Source organism: Quercus robur, chromosome 2 (assembly GCF_932294415.1).
Source record: "Quercus robur chromosome 2, dhQueRobu3.1, whole genome shotgun sequence".
NCBI classification, from domain to species: Eukaryota; Viridiplantae; Streptophyta; class Magnoliopsida; order Fagales; family Fagaceae; genus Quercus; species Quercus robur.
Window position 1 is genome coordinate 82,392,028 of NC_065535.1, and position 24,323 is coordinate 82,416,350.

The window sequence follows — 24,323 nt, forward strand, 5'->3', positions numbered from 1 at the left end:
TTAAAATAGGTATTTTTTTACAAACCCCAATATATGTTTAGTGTTACACATCAACCAATACAAATATATATTGATGGCCTAACTTGGAGAAATTACCACACAACCCATATGAACTTCCAGATTTAATAGAATAATTTTGTCTAAACTCGATTACTTCATCCCTAAAAAATCAATAAATTAATAAAAAGTAACTGAATTGTCACAAACCTTGTAGTTTAGTGGCATTGTTTGCTCTTCTTATGCCGACAAAGGATCGATCATTAGATGATGATCCTGACTAAGGAAAAATTGTAAACAGAAAAAACATGCAAAGACTGAAAATCATCATGATCAAACCTGGTAAGAAGGCTTAAGAAAATTCATATCTTTTTGTCAACTCCATTCAAAATTAATGTTCCATCATGCCACTCAGAGATTATGGATATTAATATAACAACTGACTCAGTCCAGCTTGGTATTCCAAGCCAATTAAAATTCCTATTTGCTAGCTAAGAGACAACACATAAAAATGATAACTGATTGAGAATGTGTAAACTACAACTACATTTTATGAAAGTGAAAGTAGCGTTCAGCTTCAGCCATAGGGTGATGAAGGTTCAAGGAAACAACATAGGAGACGTGTGATGGGAAGAGTACAGTATCCAGGATTTGCAGTTCAAAGGTCAAACTTCATAGCCATCCGATGAAGAAATATTGAGAATGCCCATTTGCATTTTGCCAAGGACTTATTCAGGTTGGACCGAATATAAGCAAAGCCCTGCAGAGCCCAGATCTTGGTCTCTCGTCTTACACTATTCCACACAGCCCAATTTTCTAAACTGGGCTTTCATTGTCTAACTAGGTTCATCGCCAGAAAAGAAGAACCCAACAAATAAAAATAAGGTTAATTGCAGCTATCCAGCTAAACTAGGGGGAAATGGGCTTTTTGCCCTTATTTTTTTTAATATCTAGCATAATGTCTTAGTTTTGAAATTATTAAGTAGCATGTCTTTATTTTGAAACTCAATTTTAAAAAAATTGAGTTACAAGTGAAACTCGACATTAGCAATATCGAGCTCTATGCATATTTTGTTACTTAATTTTTTTTTGAAAATTTAAATGAAACTCGACATTACTAATTTGAAACTCAATTTTAAAAAAATTGAGTTACAAGTGAAACTCGACATTAGCAATATCGAGCTCTATGCATATTTTGTTACTTAATTTTTTTTTGAAAATTTAAGTGAAACTCGACATTACTAAAGTTGAGTTTACTTAAAAATATACATATAATTTGATTTTGAGGATATCGAATTTTATACAAAACTCAGTTTTGTTAAAATCGAGTTTCAAAAATAAGGACATTCTACTAAATAATTTAAAAAAGGGACATTGTGCTAGATATTTTTAAAAATAAGGGCAAAAGCCCATTTTTCCTGCTAAACTATATAAGGTATTTCATATTTGTAATTTTGACTTTTGTACTGTGGACCTCAAACTTCAAATATTTGCAATCAGCTTCCTAATTCAAAAAACTATCTTCTTGTTTCGCCGTAAATGTTTTTAAAAAAATTAGACATTTTCAAAAAATAGTTTTTATAAAACTATCTCATTTTTCTATGTCTAATAGCAACCTTAAATGAGGTGGAAAAAAAATCTTCTAACTTTCTTTATTTAGTTTACTATGAGATAGATTGATAGGGTTGTTTTCAAAAAAAAAAAAAAAATTAGTGGAAAGTAACCTCTAACAGATAAGCCTTACTTTTTCTATTGACTAAAGATAATTTTCTTTTGACTCTTTTTTTCTTATGCTACTAAACACTAGAAAACTATATTCACACGAGGTTTCCTATTGGAACAGATAAATATAGCCCAAATTAGTGGTGTTCAACGCAAATATATGCATAGTTTATGATGCATATTACAAATTCTCTCATAATTTAAGCTAGATAGTTGTCTGCTAAACCATTATTAATTTTGATACTAATTTTTTATAAACATTTTGATACTAATTTAGAGGTTGAGATCAACGATTCAACAATACAAATTCATATCAAATTAGGTGTTAATTACAAAATTTTGAAGTTTAGGTAATACGTGCAAATACTTTTTATGGTTCAAGGTGGATTAGTGTAATTTCCCCATAAAAAAATAAGTTGAATAAAACATTTTTCTTAGATGCTTACCTGTGTTGATCATTGTCATTGGCGTGACACAGACAAATTAACTTTGTTTGGATGAACTTGCTTTTAGATCATTTAGAATCTTTAGATGAGTTTTATGTTCATCAAGGGTGGCAATGTTTGACATGACTCATGAATAAGATATGATTTTTGTGGGTTAGTGTCAAAACAAGTCAATCCACTTTGTCGCAATTAATAAATTGGTCAATTTTGTGTTGACATATTAATCCAAAATCAACCTGAAAAATTATTTGGCTTATTATTCATGTCAAGACAACCTGTTTATACAAATTCAAAAAATACAAATAAATGACATTATTATCTATCATAAATTTGAATTTCAAATATAGAATTGAGTGATTTAAAAGTATTGTAATGGTTATTTTATGAAATTCTTTACTGAAACTCTGAAGTCTTTAACCTTTTTACTAAAAAAAATTCTCTCTTATTTATTTATTTATTTAAAATTTGTGCATTTCTAAATTTAGATGGAACTTCATTGGTAAATAAGAACTTTTAGATTAAATGTTATTAGTACTTTAATTGATGTTATTATGAAATAAAGCTTGTATGGAATTTATTTGTTTATAATTATTATAACTTATGTGCTTACCAAATATAAAAATATATTAATCATTTTGAGTCATTTTTTTAAATGGGTTATGTGTCACCCAACACAAGTTGCATTACTTGAGGTGTGTTACGTTAACTCGCTTAATATAATAAATAGTTGAGGGCTGCAAAGATAGTTACCTTAAATAACCTTTAAATTTCCTTTCCCCAAGCCAACTCTTTTTACTATAATTTGTGTTAGGGTTGAATGGTTTTAACATGATTACTAAATGGATTGTGCTCATATCAATTTATGTAATCAAATACCCTTTATCTTAGCACAACACAGTTACACAAACACAACCTGATAACATGAATTAACATCCCTTCTCCATTAGTAAAATTAAGTTAATAAAAATAAATTCAACCAAATAAACATTGCTTATTTATTTATTTGGTTTATACATAACTTTCCAAACCCACACTTAGGGTTGTAGACCGCTCAATCTGGCTTGCATAAGATATGTTTATTACTTTTGTTTATTTAGCATATAAACCAAGCTCAAGCTCATGTTTAGATTCAACTATTAAACAAATTAAACTCAAACATAATAATATGTTCATGAAAAAATTCATAAATATAAACTTAATTTAAGTATATATATACACACATACATAAAGATATATTTATATAGGTTTGATATTGAGTTTTGTAAATAATTTTATAAGACATCAAATTATATTTTGTAAGCTATTAAAGGATATAAAATCGACTATTCCGTAATAAAAAGGGTAAAACACAATCAATCCCTTAGGTTTGGTTTTATGTTAGTCAGGTTTAAGATATCTCCAAAACTAACCAATTTGATTCCTAATTACCGTGACCAAGTAGAAAAATAAGTAACAGTTTAGAGACTAAAAGTCCGTTTGAGAACAGTTTATTTAACTGAAATTGAAAACTTTTTACTGAACTAAAAATTTGTTGAAATAGTAACGTGGAACTTATGAATAGTACTAAAAAGTGCAATGAGACCCATAAATAATAATAAAAATAAACTAAATAGTAGTATAAATAAGCTAAATAGTAAAAAAAAAAAACTGTTTTTTTTTTTTTTACCAATGCCAAATGCAAGCCAAGATTGTCACTTTTGAAATATCTTGGATCTTGTATCCAAAAAAAAAAAAAAAAAATCTTGGTTCTGGCTAATATTAGCCAAACTCAGAGATAATCTTAATAAAAATTGTACGTAAATTTTATTAATACAAGTTTATTAAAATTTATTATTAAAAATTGTCACTTTTTTATTTTTTATTTTAAATACCATAAACTAAGTTTGTTTTGAAGTTTTTAGAAGGTGTTTGTTTAGAGGTAAAATAATTGGTTGAATTTGTAAAATATTTTCTGTCAAAAAAAAAAAAAAAAACAAAGGCAAAAGTTTGTAAAATAATTTTCCCGAGAAACTCTCGACACTTTCTCCCCCTCTCTCATCACCATCTCTTCCTAGCACTGTTACACAATCCATCTTGCATCGACGTCACCCTCCACTGGGTTGTTAGATTTTCAGATTAGTTTGTGTGTTCGTGGGAGAGTGAAGAGTAAAGTCCCGCTCCCAAGTCCCAACTCGGTGCTCACCTCCAGTTCTCTAGGTTTCTCTCTAAAATTTTCCCGGAAAATTTGGAAGAGAAAATGGACAGCAAACTAGAAGTTTCTCTGGACAGGCTTCCCGTCAAGCGCTTGGACGCCATTGAGGAAAACGGCCTCGAACATTTCCCTCCGTAAGCTTCTTCCTCTCCCCTCCTGAAACTCCGTTTGCCTTTCGAGAAAATGTTGCATAACAACTTTAAACCTAACTATTTCATCTTAAGATTTCCAATTTTCAATTTCTCAATCCCTTTTCCCCAGCTTTCTCGGCTCCCAAACACAAGGATTAAGCGAATATTATAATTCATGTAATTGTAATTGTGCTTATCTGTTTATTCAGTGATTTTAGGTTCTAAAATTAACCCTAACGAACACAATCGAGCAGTCAAGTAATATTAAAATTAACGAATATCAAATTCTTAACTGTTTGCAGCAGTTTTCTCAGCTACCAAACGGAAAGCTTAGTTTTTTTTTTTTTTTTTTTTTTCCCCTCTGTTATGTAGAGATGTAGGTTATGATGAGAAGAGGCTTTCGCTGATTCGGCGAGTTGACTTTGCTTGGGCGATAGAGAAAGATGATAACAAGAAGCAGAAGAAGAGCTCAAAGGAGAGCTCAAAGCCGTGGCAATGGCAGGGCATGGTGGAGAACCTGCAGTTGGCTCATCAGGAGCTCTCTATCATCATAGATCTCATCAACACTGTGAGTCACTCTCGTATATATTACATTTACAATCTAATGTGGTTTGTGTATTGCATTGTGGATTTTAGAGATAACTGTTAGGTTTCTATTGTTGTTAGTTGAAGAATGAATTTTAGAGCTGAATTAAGAGCTTTGACGTATCTGACTGCCAACGATATGGAAAAACAAGTCCTTTTGCTGATGCAAATAGTGTGAATGAAAGTTGGAACATTGATGTGATCAGCATTCTAATCTTGTGTAGTAACCATGATAGGGATGAGTAGTAATGATTATGTTCACTGTATTTTGTTTTTGAATGCCAATTTTGAGGGTGTTGCAAATTTAAATGACAGCGATTGCTTACCTCGGCGCTCAACCTTGATTGATATATAAGAAGACTTTTAATAGTTGAATGAATGAGACAACAAAGAAACTTTCCATCTGCAACCCATCAGAATAAACAACCCTTAGCATGACAAAGCCACAACCAAGGATCAATGGGTTGCAAGTCCACTTTCTAAAACAAAGAAAACAGTGGATACTCAGTAGTGTTGATAAAGAAAAGCAGCTGGTTAAAAGCCAAAAAGGTGGAGCGAGAACTGATAACCTGGCTCAGTTCATTAATTACCTCAAAACCAGTAGCAACCCACAAGATCTTCACTCAGTTTACCTTCCTAGCTGACAAATGCGTCCTTTACCATCTCTGAAGTCTACAACAAACAAGGTGTTACAGGTGGACATCGCAACATGCAGTATGTCAATCACAAATCAGCTGTTGGGAAGAAGATTAAATACCCATTCAACATTTAGGTTCTATAAATAACAATTTGCATGATATACCCCAAAGTATAGACACTTGTTCTATATGAACAGTAGACTTAATGGCAAAAATTTGTCATTGATCCCTGCCATTTGTTAACATTTTGTTCAACTAAAGAAGGCAGAAGGGAGGAAGACCCTATTATGAGGCTTGTGATTCATGTCAAGCTGGCTCCTAATGACATCAAGAGCCGTCTCTACTGGATCGGTTGCACAACCACAGTACACAGTCAGTGTACTGGGGCTGTTAGAAATCAAATGAAAGTACATAAATCTAAAAACTCTAGCATATCATAGAAAGAAAGAAAAATTAAGATTTCCATCCAGTCATACAGAGTCCAAAAAAAAGAACAACTTCATATCCGAGAGCGAGGCCTCTATCCCTTCAAACATGCAATTATTGCGCTCTATCCAAATAATCCACGTAAGACATGATGGAATCACACCCCAACCCTAAACCCTCTATTTACTTGCCGGGAAAGAGAAATTTTAAAAGTTGATACTGCTGCTTATTTTTGCCATCCATTGCCTTGCAAGTAAATAGAGGGTTAGGGATTTAGATTTTACCCATCAATGCCATAAAGTGAAACCTTAAGATAAATTTTTAGTCAAGTGCTTGATTTTGGTTTGGAGTTTGCTTGATGTAATAGACACATGAGTATTGTGGGTAACACTCATTGTGGGAAAAAAATGATAAATATTTCATAAAAAAAAAAACCCTAGTATACAAGAATGTACTTAGAGAACAAAAATTCAAGAAAAACAACCAACTATCAATGAAAGTAAGCAAAGAAGGAGAGGAGAGGGTGGAAAACACAGCCATCCACTCTTAAGAAACATGCAGAAAAACTGGTTTCAGCTCCATAGAAAGCCTCTGAACCCTTAAATGCTCAATGGTTTTGTTCCCTCCGGACTGTCTACATTAGACACAGAGGAACTGCACACCAACAGTGCCAATACCCTGTTAAACAAAACTCCCTTTCCAACATGCCAATTTTTCAATGATACTCTAAGGCATAACCCAGTGCACCCTGAATAAACAGAAGACCTGGAACCGTAGCTCACTAACATACATACCATGGAAGAACAGATAATCAACAGTCTCCCAAGACTTTTTGCACATGTAACACCACTCGACCACACAGACCTTCCGGCAGTGAAGGTTATCAATTCTGAGAATCTTAGCCAAGGAAGGAGTCCTTGGAAAAGAAATAGTTTTTTACTAGCCATGAAAGATGAATGAGGACTTGTTTTCTGTATATAATTTGTCTTTAAATTAACGTGTGTAGGTTGAAGCTAATGATGCAGTAACAGTGGCTGGAATGACCAGGCCAAAGCCATTGCCAAATGAAGTACTGTCTGACCTTTCAGTGTCCGCAGCAACCAAGCTACAATGCTTCAGGGTATTCTCTCTCCTGCTATACTAATGTTGCACTTCCTGTCCTTCCAATTCGTGTTAAATGTTCTAATGTAATTAGAGGCAAAGTTACATATGTAGGATATGGTAACAGTGTTCTGCAAAGAAATGAATTGATAAACTGCCTTTTCATCTTGATATTGTTTCAGATAATTGTTGAAAATCTCTTTCTTATTTGTTCTTTGTTTCCGATGCAGCATCTTGGTAAATATTTTAAGCAATCTGCCAAAGCTTTGGAACAGCAGGTTGCTAGGGAAGCAAGATTTTATGGTGCTTTAATCAGGTGAGTCTGTCTCAGTTACTTTATTAAACTAGTCACTAACCCATGTAATGCACCAAAAAATTACTGAAAATGAAATCTAATGAATGCTTGTGTTATTTTTATCTTTTCTATTGAATATGATCTTTTTTTTAAAGTAATATGCTAAGCAATTATGCAAGATACCATGTAATTTTTTTTCTTTTTTGATAAGTAACATAAAAATTTTATTAAAAAACACACAGCCTAGTATATAGGAAATGTACAAAAAGGCAAAACCATCAAGAAACCAAATTACAAAGATCTAGCAACTCAGGAAGGGAAAAACAAGAAAAAGATGGTAAAACAAGACACCATTCGAGAAGAGTAAAAAAGAAGAAAGACTTAAGCTCAGGTGCTTCAGGTGGAGGTCAACATGTAGATTGGCTCTACTTAGGCTCCGTGGGTGCTTCAGGTGGGGTTTTATTGATGTGGGACAACAGGGTTGTGGATAAGGTGGAGGAAGCGGTGGGCCGTTTCTCTGTCTCTTGTAAATTCAAAAATGTGGTGGATCATTTTGTTTGGGCTTTCACTGGTGTTTATGGTCCCAATAGTGATAGAGATAGAAGTTGCTTATGGGAGGAGTTAGCTGGCCTACGTAGTTGGTGGGATGTGCCTTGGTGTGTGGGAGGTGATTTTAATGTGGTGCAGTTTCCTTCTGAACGTTCGAGTTCTGCAAATTTCACTTCAACTATGCATTGGTTTTCAGCTTTTATCTCTGAGCAAAGCCTTATTGACTTGCCTTTGGTTAGGGGGAGTTTCACGTCTAATTCTAGAGAGGTTGCTTCAAGATCTAGATTGGATAGGTTTCTAGTGTCACAAATTGGGAGGAGAAATTTCCATCTATTTGTCAATGCCGTCTATCTAGGTTGCTTTTGGATCATTTTCCTATCCTTCTTGAGGGTGGGAATTTACATGGAGGCAACAAACCTTTTAGGTTTGAGAACATGTGGTTAAAGGATGAGGGATTCTTGGAAAGGGTGAGTTCATGGTGGGAGTCCTATTATTTCCAAGGAACTCTTAGTTTTGCTTTGGCTAACAAACTGAAGTTGTTGAAATTGGATTTGAAAAGATGGAATGCGGAGGAGTTCGGCAATATAGGTTTGAGGTTGCAGAATTTATGGAAGGAGTTTAATGCGTTGGAAGTTATCAAAGATGACTAGGTTCTTTCAGCGGAGGAAAATAGGGATAAGGATCGAATTCCTGGAGAGCTAGAAAAAACAACTATATTGGAAGAAATTTGCTGGAGGCAGAAATTTAGGGCTCTTTTTCTTAGAGAGGGAGATAGGAACACAAAATTTTTTCATCGTATTGCAAATTCGCATAGAAAATGCAATACTATCGATAGGCTTATGGTGGATAGAGAGTTAGCTACGGATTAGGGGATCATTGAGGGGTGCATTACTCATTTCTATAGGCAGTTGTACACGGAGAATGAGGTCCACAGACCTCTTTTGAATGAGGTTGTTTTTTCTAGAATTTCTAAGGAAGATGCCACTTGGTTGGACAAACCTTTTGATGAGGAAGAAGTATTTGGAGTGGTCCAAGATTTCAATGGTGATAAAGCGCTAAAAGACAAATATTAGTGAATGCTACTTGTAGCAACTGAAGCTCACAATATAAGTATATTACATGAGGCCAAAAGTCTCTTTAAGTTCCCCTTGGCCTTATAGTCCCTAACATACACACGTCATTAACTATTATTGCTTTTGCAATATGAAGCAACTCCTTCACATTGAAAAAAATACCCTGGTAGTGAAATCGATCCATTTACACATGGTCAAGTAATAAAAATGGCCTAAGTATCTTAGAGGTCCTTTTGAGGTAAACCTTAGGAGCATTGCTGCATTGAAGGGGCAATGGAGCCCTCTGGCATTGGCTTGTATGGAGAAATGAGGGACTTTTTAACTGTATGAGGGGCATTGGCAACCCTTAGATTTTTCTTGTATTAGATTTTGCGTGTTTTTGTATTGAATTTAATTTCAGAGGATTAATTCGAAATTATTTGAATTGAACCTCACAAATTAGGGAAAAAGGAAAAGAAAAGAAAAAAAAGAATAACATTACATCATTGTAGCTGATTAATATACAAATAAACTACCAATTTAACATGATAAATCACTAATAGTAATTTAGAAAGCAAAAATTAAAGTTGTCTTACCTATTTAACCTAAAACTATTCATATTCTAAAGTTGTCAAACACCTATTAACAAATAGCTATTAATATAAAATATTAATCTTGTTGCATGAATTGAAAAGTCTCAAACACATAGCTTCAATAGCTTCACAAAACAGAAAATTAGCAAAAGTTAGAGCATTTGAAGCTTATGCTTCGCCTGGTTGGGACTTGTGAGAATAATGAATTGCCATTGTTTGGGTATAATATAGGATGGACCTGAATTTTTTTAGAAGAAGTTAAGTCAATTCATTCAGTAATCAAATCAAACATCAGTACACCATATATGGTGCGTCGGTTAGAGGGCTTGGTGAGGATAAAATGTGCTGGAACTCTGTTAGAGAGAAGGACTTCACGGTTAGGGATTATTACAATCTCTTAGTGGGCCCTAATGACTATTGTTTTCCTTGGAAAAGCATTTGGAAGCAGAAGATTCCTTCTCGATTAGCTTTCTTTGTTTGGACTGTTGCTTTAGGGAAATGCTTAACGATTGACAATTTATGAAAAAGGAAGGTTTGGATATTAGACTGGTGCTAAATGTGTAAGTGTAATGGGGGAATCGGTTGATCATCTTTTTCTTCATTGTCTGGTTGCAATGGATATGTGGGCTATGGTGTTCGGGTTGTTTGGAGTGAGTTGGGTTATGCTGCAATATGTAGTGGGGCTTCTAGCATGTTGGCAAGGCAGTTTTGGCTGTCATCGAAATGGGTATATATGGCTTATGGTTCCCCATTGCTTATTGTGGTGCCTTTGGAGGAAGAGAAATAGTCGATGCTTTGAAGATAAGGAGAGATCCATATCAAACTTGAAGCTATTTTTCTTTAGAACTTTAATGGATTGGTTGGCTGCATTGCGGAACCAATCCTTTTCATCCTTTCTTGATTTCTTAGATTCTTGTAATTTTTGTTCTTGATTGTTTGACCCCTTGTACACTCCCTGTGTACTAGGGTGTTCCATTTTTTTGAGATCAATAAACTTTTACTTATCAAAAAAAAAAACATCAGTACATGGTAAAGGAAATTGTAAAATGACACCGTTATTTAATTCCATGTACTCCAAAATGCTTTTTTTGATAAGTAATAAGTTTATTGATGTCAAAAAAAACACCCTAGTACACAGGAAGGGTACAAGGGTTGAAACAATCAAGAACAAAAATTACAAGAATCTAAGAAATCAAGAAAAGATAAAAATGATTGGTTCCGCAATGCAGCCAACCAATCCATTATAGTTCTAAAGAAAAATAGTTTCAAGTCAGATATGGATCTCTCCTTATCTTCAAAGCACCGACTATTTCTCTCCCTCCAAAGGCACCACAATAAGCAACGGGGAACCATCAACCATATATACCCATTTCGATGACGACCAAAACTGCCTTGCCAACATGCTAGAAGCCCCATTACCAATTCACCTTTTATTTTCCAGGTACTTAATTGCTACATTGCATTTCAATCACCCATATTATACTAAACACATAAAGAGACAGAAAATTTGTGTCCTATGACTTCTTTTGTTATTTTTTAATGATAAACTTACCTTAATAGAGACATGAAGAACACCATGAACTTTTTTTGGCACATGCTTATGCAAATTTGCATGGTACCCAAACTTTAAAATTAGTATTCAATTTTATATATATATATATATATATATAAGATATAAATACGTGGATGAGTTTAAAATTGATCAATACCAAAATTTAATTGATCTAATGCTCTACATCATATCATCGAGATTATGTGCCCGTTTGTTTCAACGTTTTGGACCCAAAAAGCCCGTTTTGAAGAAAGTTGGAGTGGAAAGCCTGTTTGGTTCAGCATAAAACGCAACTTTTTGGAAAAAGTTGCGTTTTGGCCAAGGTTGAGAACGCACAAACCATTATGGAGCTCTGGAGATCCATTTTAGAAAAAGTCCATGCGCATTCTCAGCTATCTGTTGGACTCTTCGAGCAATTACCAAATTACCCTTCAATAAAGCTCACTCACGCCTCTCATCTCTTCTCTCTGCTCTGCCCTCTCCGTGTTGCTACAAACATAGCACCACCCAACTATCACCGGTTTACCACCACAACCCATTTCAACATTTGATAATCCAGACACAAAATCAAACAAAAAATAACTCAAAATCAACACAAAACAACTTAAAATCAACTCAAACCCTATTCGAAAACCCATCCCAAACCCAACTCAAAATCAACCCAAAACAAAATCAACTCAAAATCAAACCCAAAATCCACAGAAAATCAACTCAAAATTAAACCATTAACTGAAAACCCATAACCCAAACCCAAAATCAAAATCAAATACAAACCCAATGGTGGCAAAGACTTAAGGGATTTGAGAATTAAGGAGAGAGATGAGGGATTTCCTTATGTTTCAATCATCTTCATCTTCTTCTTCATCATCACCATCATCTTCTCTCTTCCTTGATCCTTGTAGCTTTCGAATTGTCAAAAAAAAAAAGATATGCAGAGAAGTGGAACGTTCTGGAGTGTGAAGTGGTAAGGCAAAAGACGAAAGAAGGAAATAAAGAAAAAAAGTAAGGGCACGTGTGTGGAGGAAGTGGTAGGGAAAAAGATGAAAGAAGGAAAAAAAAAAAAAAAATTAAGGGTACTTGTGTGAAGGAGAAAAAAAGAGGGAACAAAAAGAAGGAAATAAGGATAAAAAATAAAATAAAATAAGGGAAACATAAAATAAAGAATAAGAAATTAAAATTGAGAAATACTGTCATAATATTTTCACAATACTTTTACAATAAATCTTAAGTGGTAGGTTATGTTAATGTTGGTGAGAAAAAAATAATTGTAATAGTACGTTCAAATTAAAATCAGTATAAATTATCACAATACTTTCACAATAAATCTTAAGTGGTAAGTTATTATTAGTTAATATTGGTAAGAAAAAAATAATTTTACAATATTGATTTAAGTATAAAATAAACTCCCTTATATATACATTGTCCTTTTTGGTAATTTACCCCTCAAATTGCCACTTTTATAAGTGTTAGCTAAACACCAACTTTTTCAAAAAACACTTTTTAACAGTTTTTATCGAACATTCAACTTTTTGAAAAATCACTTTTTCATTATACATTTTTTGAAAACTCAACTTTTTCAAAAAACCCAACTTCAAAAAGCTGAACCAAACTCACCCTATATACTATTTAGTTTTTTTTTTTTTTTTAAGCCAGCTTCCTTGTTTTGCTATTAATTTTGGTTGGTCATGAAAATACTTTGGAAGCTTTATATATCAAGCAGATGGTCTGCGTCTATGAAAAGTGAAACTATTTTTGCTTTTAGTAAAGTTATCTAAACCTGGGTTGGGCTGGAGGAGAAAAATGAAGAAGAAGAACAGAGGATGAAGCAGCAGAAATTATAAACGGGAGAACTTGGGACCTTTATTCACATCTAGCATTTATGAGTGTGTTTTTTCAAAAAATTTCTCAAATTTGCAATAAAGCTTGACAACAATTTATCAAAACAAAAAATGTATAAACCCAGGCTGGCCAAATTGGAAAGGAGAAGATGGTTAAATACCAAAAACATTTCCGTAGTTGCTCCCAATCATGAGGCACTGCCAGTGGTTGCATTCAATCTGACCTTGGTTGTTCAAGCTTTCAATCCTGATGCGATTTAAATCATGTTGGGTTTGGGTTGCATCATTTCCTGTAGGAGTAGTGTGTTGGAAGTATATGGAGTGCCAATTAAAGTTTAATTCTTTACATGCATTGAAATTGGTTTTAAAAGTAACAATGGAATAAATTGAAACAAAAATCAAATTCTGAAATACCTTAATGAAACAATATTGACTCATTGCATGTCTTCAATGCGCCATTGAGAAGTCAAGGGCTTGTTATGATTGAATGCATCTAGTGATATTCGGATAGTGTTTATTTCAAATTTCTTAAGAGGGTCAGAGAGGATAAAGTTGGAGAGGAAGATTGGTGTATGGATGGTGGCAGATAGAAATGTGGATTATTGTATTTGGCTAGAAGTAGGATATTGTATTTAAATAGGAATATAATCAGAACTTTACCAGTAATGATTCCGGTAGTCTGACGATGGGCAGAGGTTCAGATTTTACTCTATCTCTGCATTATGGTCTCAGATCTCTGACTTTCAACAGCAACAAATATGCAAAACAAAACCAATTCTAACTCAAATGCCTTGATAAAAACCATAATCTTACCCCAAACCTAAATTAAAAACAATCCTACCAAAATACCCAAACCTAAACGTAAAGTAAAAAGAGAGAAAACTTTACCAGTCCTCTGATCTCTCTATTCACACCTTATGGATCTTTGTCTAGCGGTTTCAGTCATCTGACAGTGGCGGTAGGCTGGTGGTATCTCTCTTGCCTCTCAGGATATGAAATCTTCTTCTTCTTTTTTTTTTTTTTTTTCCTCTGCCCTTCAATCTGACTTAGTTTGTTCCTATCATTGTTTAGATTGGGCTTTTAATAGTGATGAAAAGGTTAAAAACCAAATGGTACACCGTTTTGTTTAAACCGTGTTTTATGGTATACGGAAAGGCACAATTTTTCAGTGTTTTTAAATGTAAACGTGATACAAATTTATATAGCCACATGACACAATAAGGAGCAGTCAACAAAAAGTCAAACGTTCACTTTTATATTATATATAAATGATTACACTACATTACTTTAAAATCACCCTGCGGGAAAGTCAAAAACAGACGTTGTACGTTACAGGAGTAATAACTATTTTTCATATATATATATATATTTCAAGTCTCAAAGCTTTGAGACCCCATCTCTTTCTTTAAAATTTAAGAAGCTGCATTTTAGTCCCTAAAAAATTTAGAAGGAACCAATTTCATCATTCTGTTCATCTGCCATTCAAAAAATTGCATATGTGGCATGTTAAAAAGCTGAAATGGCCTGGAATAAATTTAACAAAATAGGCGGAAAGAAAAACTTGATACCTTTTATATATTAACATATTTCAAGGAACAAATTTTCAACCTTTTAAGTTTGACAAACAAAAATTTAACTTGGGCCAAAGTTAGGAATTTAAGTGTGCATTTGGTTTAGCATTCTATTTAGCTTATTTGCTTATATACAGTTTTTTAAATCCTCACTTTTTTAGGTACAATTGTACTTCTACTCATTTTTAGCAAATCAAAATCAGAAGCCAATCCAAACACACACATGTATATTTCAGTATAAATTATTACTATAAAATATAGTGTCACTAGAATACACTATATTTAAAGATGATCTCTATGTCATTTCCTGACAAGCGGATAGATTGCAGCAAAACTGGAAAGTTAAACGGCAGCGTGGGGCTGCTTCAGCTCCCGGTAGTGAAGGCTTCACAATTGATCTGTTTGACAATTCATTGTATGATCCAGCAGCTGTATTCCGTCCATCATCTCTATCTACTGTTCGTGTTGACCATGACTCGGCAGGCATGCTTTCAATAAATTTACCTCCCAATTCATACCGCTCTCTTCAATTTGGTTTTTCTGGTCCGCATACGGATGATTCTCTGAGGGAACCATTTAAAATGAAAACCAGTTCCACAAGGGAAAGTGAGAAAGAATCTGTAAGTGATGATGAGTGTGTTAAAGAAACACATTCACTCCTTCGTGAAGTTCATCAGGCAATCTTTGACGAGCAGGTCTTATTTCTTTTTCTGTTTTCTTGTTGATCTTTAACTTTACATTTCATTGTAACTTTTTTTGGTACTTTTATTTACGCCTGGTTCATCTTGTCCAGGTGTTTGATTTGGTGAGTCGTGAAGCATTTAACCCATCTTTAGGAGTCAATGTGACTGGCATACAAGAAAATTATTTACAGATGAGCATAGGTCAAGGAACCTCTGTATTCATATCTATTACTCCATCTAGTCAAGGAGATCAAACAGTTGAAAGTTCAGGCACCCAAAATTTAGATAATGCAATTTTACCTTTGGATACATTGGATGGAGTGATGTTACCAGAGGAAGAACAGGATACCCCTAAGCAAAAGTGGGGGCTTCCCAATCGTGTTAGCTATGAGATATACCTACAACAGATTTTCCATGAACATGTTTTCCTAAGAGCAAAGGATAGGCCCATTTACGCTGGTAATAGAATATCTGGTCAAGGGGCAAAGGATGGTTGTGGTCTGTTGGTTCATTTCTGTATGTCACTGTCTCATAGAATCTTTTCAAACAAAGTTCTAATGGAGCTGGATACTGTGGTATAGACCTATTTCTTCTTTGACATGAATTAAACGCTATCTTTTCCCTTAATAGAGTCTCAGTAAATTTTACTTGATATCTGTAGGTTTGCAGGGTCCCATATCTCCAGTTGATTTCTCATCCAACCTGGCATTCTCGGACATCTTCATGGACACTGTTTATGAAGGTTCCTCAGTCCATTCTTCATGCAGGCTGCCTAGCCCATACATCAAACAACCATCGTGTGAAGAATGTTATCAAGTCTCAGTTCCGGACTAAGGTGGTGGTAAATGATGATTGCATCAATGTAGAAGGGGAAGGTGCTCCTAATGTTGTTGGCCTGTTCAAAGGGAATTCAGAAGAAATTTCCTCTATGAACAGATATAATTGTGATTTGGCAGATCTTTCTGTGATAATTCTGCAACAGGTAGATTTTTACATTAGAGTTGGTGTATACATGTATGAATCTAGCATAGGAGTAAATGCATGCAAGTGTATTGTATGTAAATATAAACATATAGTGACCATGCACTTCCTCTTGTGTAGTTGGAATAATAGTGAATTTTTGGAACAGGTTGCAAGCCAGATTATTGGTTGGCTTCATGAGGAAGCTCTTTTGGTTGGAATAAAGGTGAATCGAGATTTTTTATGCTTATCCTTTGAGCTGGAGCAGGGCGAAACACTTAGCCTGGTGGCACATGTGGACCCAGAAGATACTCGAGGATGCATTTCCTGGTGGTTGGTTATGGATGATAGTTTCAATGAGGAGAGAGAGCTTCATATAGATATTGCTGATGGTGCATCAGAATATAAGAAGTTTTTAGGCCATTTGTCCCTAGATGTGTTGTACTCAACACTGATGGATTTGGTGAGCTTGTGCTGTGGAGGTGGTAGCCTATGACCTTCCACATCTTTTTCTTGACATTCAAAAACTGGAGAAGCTCCTTGTGGCTTCTTTAGGCGCCAGTTGTTGCATGTAATGTAATTTCAGCTTTATTTTATTAATTTTTAGTTTAATTTCAGATTTGAAATCTCAACCAATTCAGAAGTCTTCGTAAATGACAGTCTATGAGTATTGAGTACCTTTAGGACCACACCAATTTTACGACCATTTTCACAATTATCTTATGTGGTAGATTATGTTTGATTGTTTATTACTTTCACATGAACTCATCACTATTTTTCCATCAATCATAATCAGTCATATAGGATAATTGTGATTGTAGAATTTTTCTTAGTTTACAAATCATTCATAATCTGGAAAAGGTCAGTGTAAACACAAGAAATGAATGTCGCTGACAGCAGAGATTGATGTGATATTTCTGGAACAATTGCTTACAACAAAACTTGCCAGAAAGAAGCTTAACAAAGAAACTTCATTCTTGGAAAAATATCAGGTCAGGTCACTTTCATTTCAATTCGGCCAATGGAAAGCTAAATACGTGGTAAATGAAAATGACTTCAAGATGAGGAACTTACTTTAGATGACAACTCAAGAGATGAACATGATCGTGTAAGACGTGCTTGTTGTTGAACGCAGTCCAGACGCTAATTAAATATCAATTAATTATTATAAAATGTTAGTTTTTAGACAAATTGAGATAATCTGATCTGTAAAACCTTAATTAATGGGTGCAAAAGTGGAAAGCAATAGTTCATAATATTTTGGAAGTAATGTCATGGTGGGCATGATTGCTTGCCCCGCGAAGGGGGGGATACCTCACGGTCCTCGCCTGGTTTTTGTCGTCGAATCCCTCAAGCCTATGTATCTGCATGGTTCCTTTTATTTTACTTTGCAGTTCCCATAAGGCTCATCTTTTTTTTTTCCCCACCTAATCATCTTTGTTGGCACCAAATATTTTAAAGACAATCTTTACCACCTGACCCTTTTTTAAATAATTTTTTTTTATATATATTTTACTTCTCTTCTAGACTGTAATTGCATTGTAAAGCATTATTATATGTCCGATTTGGTAAAAAGATTTTTGTTTTTTTTTTCTTTTTTTCTAAAACTTAACCATACTAGTTTTTTTTTTTTTTTTATTATATAAAAAAAAAACTAACTTTTAAATTTTTGTCTCACATTTAACATAAAGCTACAAAACAATATATATACTACGTATTTTGTCTTATATTTAACGGATAAGCTATCAAAAAACTACGGGATACCAAGCAAATATTATATTATCAATATAACTTATAACATGGGAGAGGATTTGAATTTAGATGTTTCCATTGTAAATACCAAGAAGTGCCATTTGAGCTATAAGGCATCTGGATATTAAGGTTGTGTTTGACATTGGCTAAAAAACTAGCTTTTTTTTACTATTTAAAGATTGTTTAGGAATAACTTCTTTAGTTGAAACTGAAATTTTTTTGTTGAAAGTACTGTAAATAAAGGTAAAAGTTAGCTGAAATAGTATAGTAGGACTCATGAATAGTATCAAAAAGTATAGTGAGACCCATAAATAGTAACAAAAATAAGCTAAATAGTAGCAAAAATAAGCTAGCAAAAATAATCAATGCGAAACGCACACTTAGCTTATTTGTGCTACTATTCATGTGTCTCATTGCACTTTTTGGTACTATTCATGAGTCTCATTGTACTATTTTAGTTACATTTTAGCTTTATTTACAATACTTTTAGTTTTATTTACAATACTTTTAGCAAAAAAATTTCAGTTTTAGCTAATGAAGCTATTTCCAAATGAACTCTATGTGTGTGTTTGGCATGGCTTAATTTTGCCAACTTATTTTACTATTCAGCTTATTTTTACTACTATTTATGGGTCCTACTGCACTTTTAGTACTATTCTTGGGTCCCACTGTACTATTTCAACTAAATTTTACTTTTATTTACAGTACTTTTAGCCAAAAAAATTCAGTTTCAACTAATGAAGCTGTTTCCAAATGGACTCTACTTGTGTGTTTGGCATGACTTAATTTTGTCAGCTTATTTTTACTACTATTCATGGGTTCTACTGCATTTTTAATACTATTCATGGGTCCCACTGTACTATTTCAACTAACTTTTACTTTTATTTATAGTATTTTCAGTAAAAAGTTTTCAGTTTCAACAAAATAAACGGATTTCAAACAGGCCTACATATCAAAACTTATAAAATGTATTATAGACTTCGTTAAATGTTAACCTCCACATTTCTACCTTGTCAAACAACTTTGACCTCTTAAACTGTGTTTAAATGAATTTATTTTTATTATTTTATTAAAAAAAACACAACAAACTTCGTAAAATATATTTATTCCTAAAAAATGAGATGTTTAAAAGCTTAAGGAAGAAAATTAAGTGACATGTTAAGGTAAGTAAAACAAATAAGCTCTATAATAAAATTTGCTAATCCATATCTAAGCATGATTTAGCTATATAATAGCTATCTAAATAAAGGGTTTCAATCATGTCAACGCCAATCAATAATATTATTTTGGATAGGATAGAACTTATCCAACTTAATAATCGAACTCTTTTAAAGGAAACATTCCCTCTTTTAAGGCAGCTTGAGCTGGAAGTAATCCAGAGAGGTGAGCAAGCACTCCTCAATTCCCACCAAATGCCCTGCTTGCTCATAAAAAATGAGCTATAAAAGCACAACATTATATAGTTGCCTTGAAAACTTAGCAAAAAGGTCTAAAATTCTAATGACAAATAACGTACCAAAAACCATTTTAAAGTGCTAGCAGTGTAGACTCTTTTGTTATCTTTTTGTATCCGCCGTCTGTGGTGGAAAGTATAATAGCTTCTGATAAAGCTAGTCTACGATGTAATAGACTTATTAATTATTAAGTTTAATGAAAATTCCATTACTGACCAAAAAAAAAAAAACCATTTTAAAGTTCGAACACCTAGCAAAGTTGCGTGACATGAGCCATCAATTATCACATTTATTTTCCTTAGTTCTTCGAAAAAGTTAGAAAAGAAAATCAAATTTGGAGGCTAATAGAAAACACAATTCATTTTAACTATCACATTTTTGACACATTCTTATCGTTGACTATTTTGGTTTTAGCCACCACCACCAAGCAAACAAATATCTATAGCTAATTATCACCAAAAAGAAAAAAAGAACAAAAAAGTTTAAAAAACAAAAACAAAATTGAAATAGTAAAGACTCTAATAGTTGAATAAGAGATTTGAGATTCAATTCCTGTTTACATAAAAAATCAATTAATGTCTTGGTCTGATGATAACAAACTATAATAAAAAACAGATGTCATAAGTTGAAATTCTCTAAAAAAAAATAATAATAATAATAAAAATGTTAAAAATGAATATTAAATAGAAGATTCGAAATCACACACATTCCTTACAAGAAACGAATCATCAGTTGCACACACAAACTCCCAACTTCTTATCAAAAAAAAAAAACCTTTTAATTATAAGCCGAACATTCCGTCACACAGATCCCTCTCGTCGCCTTACAAGACAAATACAAACACACTCTTTCTTTCTCACCATTAATTTACGAGATTACCCTTCATAGCTTTCATTTAATTACAGTATTACACCTTTTTTTTTTTTTTTTTTTTTTAATAAAAATATATTGGTTTGGTTTCTTCTTATTACTACTCCTACTTTCTTTGCATTGATCAGTGGGAATTTGAAGAAACCGAAGGGTTTGCTTTGTGGGAATTGAAGAGACTCTGATATCGTATCCGTTTAGAATGTGGGTTTGAAGCATCAGAAGCATTCATCTACTTTGGTAGAGTACGTTGGACTCTCTATAACGGGTTTGTCTCTTTTGTTTTCAAATTCTTGTTCTGGGTCTTTGATTCTCTGTATTGAATATATTCTTGATAAGGGTTTTGAGAAAAATTGGATTTTGGATTGGGGTTTTGGAGACTGGGAGTTTTTTTTTTTTTTTTTTTTAAATTCCATTGTGGTTTTTTGAATTGATTAGTTTGTGGGGTTTTGATTTGATGTGGTGTTTGGGAATTTGGTATTGGAGACGTGAAGTTTATTGCAATTTTTTTTTGTGGTTTATGCATTCAGTTCTTAGAGATTATAGTAGATTTTGAAACCTGATAGTCATTGGAGTTATTAAGAGTAGTGAAGTAGTGAACATACATACGCTGGATTTTTGAAATTGGATTTCATAAGTGGGTTTTGGAACTGGAGAGATTCTGTGGGGAGATTGTTGCTTTTGGTTTTCTTGTACTAGATTCCTGAGGAATTGAATTCATCTGTGAGTTTGGAGATAGGAGAGGTTTTGTTGATTCTGGGGGAAGGTTCTTGTGTTGCATGCTGTTTTTTCTAGTTGGCGTTAGTTTGTGTCACTATGTCAGGCGGGACCCCAACTGGGGGTGGATATATGAGGCAGAGGCACAGCCAGGGGTATGCCTCGAGTGGTGATGACCTTGAGGATGATGCATGCTCGAGGACACGTCCTACATCACCTTCAGTTCCAAGAAACCGGACATGGATTGAGATTTTGGAGAATTTCCTTTGGCTTGCTTCAGCAGTCTTTATTATATACTATGGTGATCGGCGCTCCAATTTGATATATCTCTTGTTGCATGATGGCCGAATCAGAAGGTAATCGTTTTTGCCTAAATATTATTATTATTTTTAGTTTGAATCCACATTAATGGTTTGGTTGTTTGGTTATGTTGTATTTCTTTAATGTCAATTTTTTTTATTGCTTGAGAGACTAGGTATCATCTGGCTGTTTTGTTAAATCTTATTGAACTTTTGCATTTGGATCGTACAATGTGTCATTCAATTAGTTTCAAAATGTTTTGGAAATATAATGAATTGCAATTGAAATGGTGTAAAATATGGAATGGCATGGAAAACACTTGAAAAAAGATATTTAGATTTTATTAGTCACTATGAAAATTGAAATGTGGATGTGAGTATGCCTCTCAAGTTTGGGTGTATGCCTAGCTTCGAGATTCATTTAATTCCCAATTGACCAATTCTTAGGCCAAGGCAACAAGGCTGAATTAATATGTATGCATCCAATTAAGAAGTTGTATAACTAGCTGGAAACTCAGATTCAGTTTGTTAGTTTCTATTTGGTTATTGAATGCCCTGTAGATTTGTTGTTTGGGGCGGGGTTGGAGTAGACTGTGTGTATCTATGGGAGTCTTTTTTATACCATTATTGGTTTATTTAAGTTTAATCTAAACTGTATATGCAATACTGTGGCTCTAATTGGATTTTGAAGTCTATTTTATATCAGAAGTATTTGCTATATAAAATATTAGTAGTTGATAGTGTTAGGGTATGAAAATATCAGAATACAAGTACTGTTTTACTTATAATAGACTCGATTGGCTCTGGTAATTTAGTCTTTGCACAATCGTGATATCATTATAACTATGGCATGTAGCTCTGGACAGGTGCTTCCAATAATCGGGTTATTGTTAACTTTATCTACGGTGAAGTTTTGATTATGGGAAGCTTACTTAAGGCCCAATTTTAGGTAAAAATTCGCATACAATTGCATGAGTTCTAGTTGTCTTGAAGTTGTATTTGTTATGATGATTAGTCAGTTGATATGTTAGGATTACGCCTAGAGGCTTGTTTAAAACCAATTACTACCTCTGGGATTTTTGAGGCCTACACTGTAAAGTTTAAAAAATGAGGAACTTTATGGTTCATAGCAGCCCTCGAGGCCTGGATTCTGACTTATCAATGAAGTTTGTAAATTGTACGGTACATGGATACTATTAAGGGACTTTCAAAATCATTATGTACATGCAATTTTTATATTGTATATTTTAAGTTTTTTTAATGGCTCTGTTTCCCAAATTATGTTCATACTAGCATCTCTCTCCCCTAATAATTTGAATGATTTTGCAATTAATATTTGCTTTTCAGAATAAATGGTGGGCTCATGAGGCTCAGATCTCACGTCCAAACGGATGAGAGCTCATACATTCTATACATCTTTACTGGATTGAGTTTGTATGGCCAAGAGCTTTGTAGCTCAGTTGAATTGCTTGGTCTCCTTTATAAGGAGAATCAAGGTTCAAATCCCCCTCCCCCACTTGTAACAATTGTCAAAAAGTTTGTTTTGGACAAATTATTGAATAACCCATGGCTGCATAAGTAGCCTTCTAAAATGGGTTGAAGCACCACTAGGCTGTAAGGCCATTGCTGAGATAGTAGTATTTATTAATGAGCATGGTTTGGCTTCTGTTGTCTGTGATCTTATATGTACTTTATTTCTCTTGCAGAACACCTTTATACCTTGGGATGTTGGGTGTCGGTTTGAATGTTCTCATCTTCGTTTATTCAAGTATGTCAATTTGGAGTGTCAGGAGGTTTGATGAAAAATGGGAACTGACAAGTATATCTGTTTTGCCGTTCGTTACCCTTCTTGGACTCGTCTCATTTTGCTTGTAAGAGGAACCATTGTGCTTAATTTTTTTAAACTTATCTGGTTAACTTATGTGCTTCAAAATAATCCTGTTTTGCTGAGTTTTTCTATTGCAGGTTGTGTTTTGCTTTGTGGCCAATATGGAGTTTCCTGAGCCTTCCTCTTCTGGTATATGACCATGCTTTTGGTTGTGCATGCCTTTTTATGCAATATTTTACATTGGTGGTCACTGTCTAATTATTCTTCATTGCTGCAGTTCACACTCTTTATGGCCGGCATGGTTATATTCCCCCAAATTTTGATTGGGACATTCAGGCCACAATACGATATGTTCCGTATAGATTAAGCCTCCTGGGATGCATGCGATAAAGAATACTGACATAGATGAAGAGTTGCTAACTCAAACATGGGTAATTGGTTGCAGGGATTAAAGGTTGAAATTTTGTCCTCCATTATGTGAAGCATTCCAGCCCTTGTTGGCCATATTGGTGCTACCGATGATTAAGCTGGTTGTTTTTTAATCAGTCAGCTTTTATTTTACACGGTTTACACGGCAACCGGACCCTGATGATTGATACATGATGATGGTACAACCTCATCAACTTTTCTTATACACCCAGAGCTAAAGGTCTCATTGAAATGAAATTAGTTTTCTGCTGAGTTGATACCCATTGCCTAGTCTTCTTCGGTTCTTTCAGATCAATTTTTTAGTATCGCTTTGCATCTTTGTTCTCTGATGCTTTGAGTTTGTTCAGAACTCATCTTTGGAATAGGAGGCTGTGATTTCATTTTAGTTATAAAATCGAGTTTTCATTGTTAGTAAGTTGTTGACTTACTGGGGTCCCTCTAGTCTCAAGGTGGTGTCATTTTTTGTTGAACCATTTGCCTAAATACGTTGAATCTTGAGATTTTAAAAGCTAACTCGATTGAAAATTGAAGAAACAGAACCCAAATGCCTACTAATGAATCAGTGGTCCTTTTTATCTTGTTTCTTTTTTGGGTAGTTGGTGCATGGATTCAGTTTGGGTCAGAATTGGGATATCTTTTCAACTTAC

At 33.9% G+C, this 24,323-nt stretch overlaps 2 protein-coding genes across 2 annotated transcripts; both read left to right on the forward strand.

Annotated features, from left to right (window-relative positions):
- Nucleotides 1-4,125: 4,125 nt before the first annotated feature.
- Nucleotides 4,126-16,966, forward strand: LOC126715352 (mediator of RNA polymerase II transcription subunit 17). Its single transcript, XM_050415924.1, has 8 exons — nucleotides 4,126-4,490; nucleotides 4,860-5,055; nucleotides 7,143-7,256; nucleotides 7,468-7,553; nucleotides 15,010-15,382; nucleotides 15,481-15,945; nucleotides 16,032-16,352; nucleotides 16,500-16,966. The coding sequence occupies exons 1-8, from the start codon at nucleotides 4,402-4,404 to the stop codon at nucleotides 16,824-16,826; spliced, it is 1,971 nt and encodes a 656-aa protein (XP_050271881.1). The 5' UTR covers nucleotides 4,126-4,401; the 3' UTR covers nucleotides 16,827-16,966.
- A 3,514-nt stretch (nucleotides 16,967-20,480) lies between these two features.
- On the forward strand, nucleotides 20,481-24,087 carry LOC126715353 (uncharacterized). Its single transcript, XM_050415925.1, has 4 exons — nucleotides 20,481-21,476; nucleotides 23,126-23,290; nucleotides 23,385-23,436; nucleotides 23,525-24,087. Exons 1-4 carry the CDS (start codon nucleotides 21,220-21,222, stop codon nucleotides 23,612-23,614), a joined length of 564 nt encoding a protein of 187 aa, XP_050271882.1. The 5' UTR covers nucleotides 20,481-21,219; the 3' UTR covers nucleotides 23,615-24,087.
- Nucleotides 24,088-24,323: the final 236 nt, after the last annotated feature.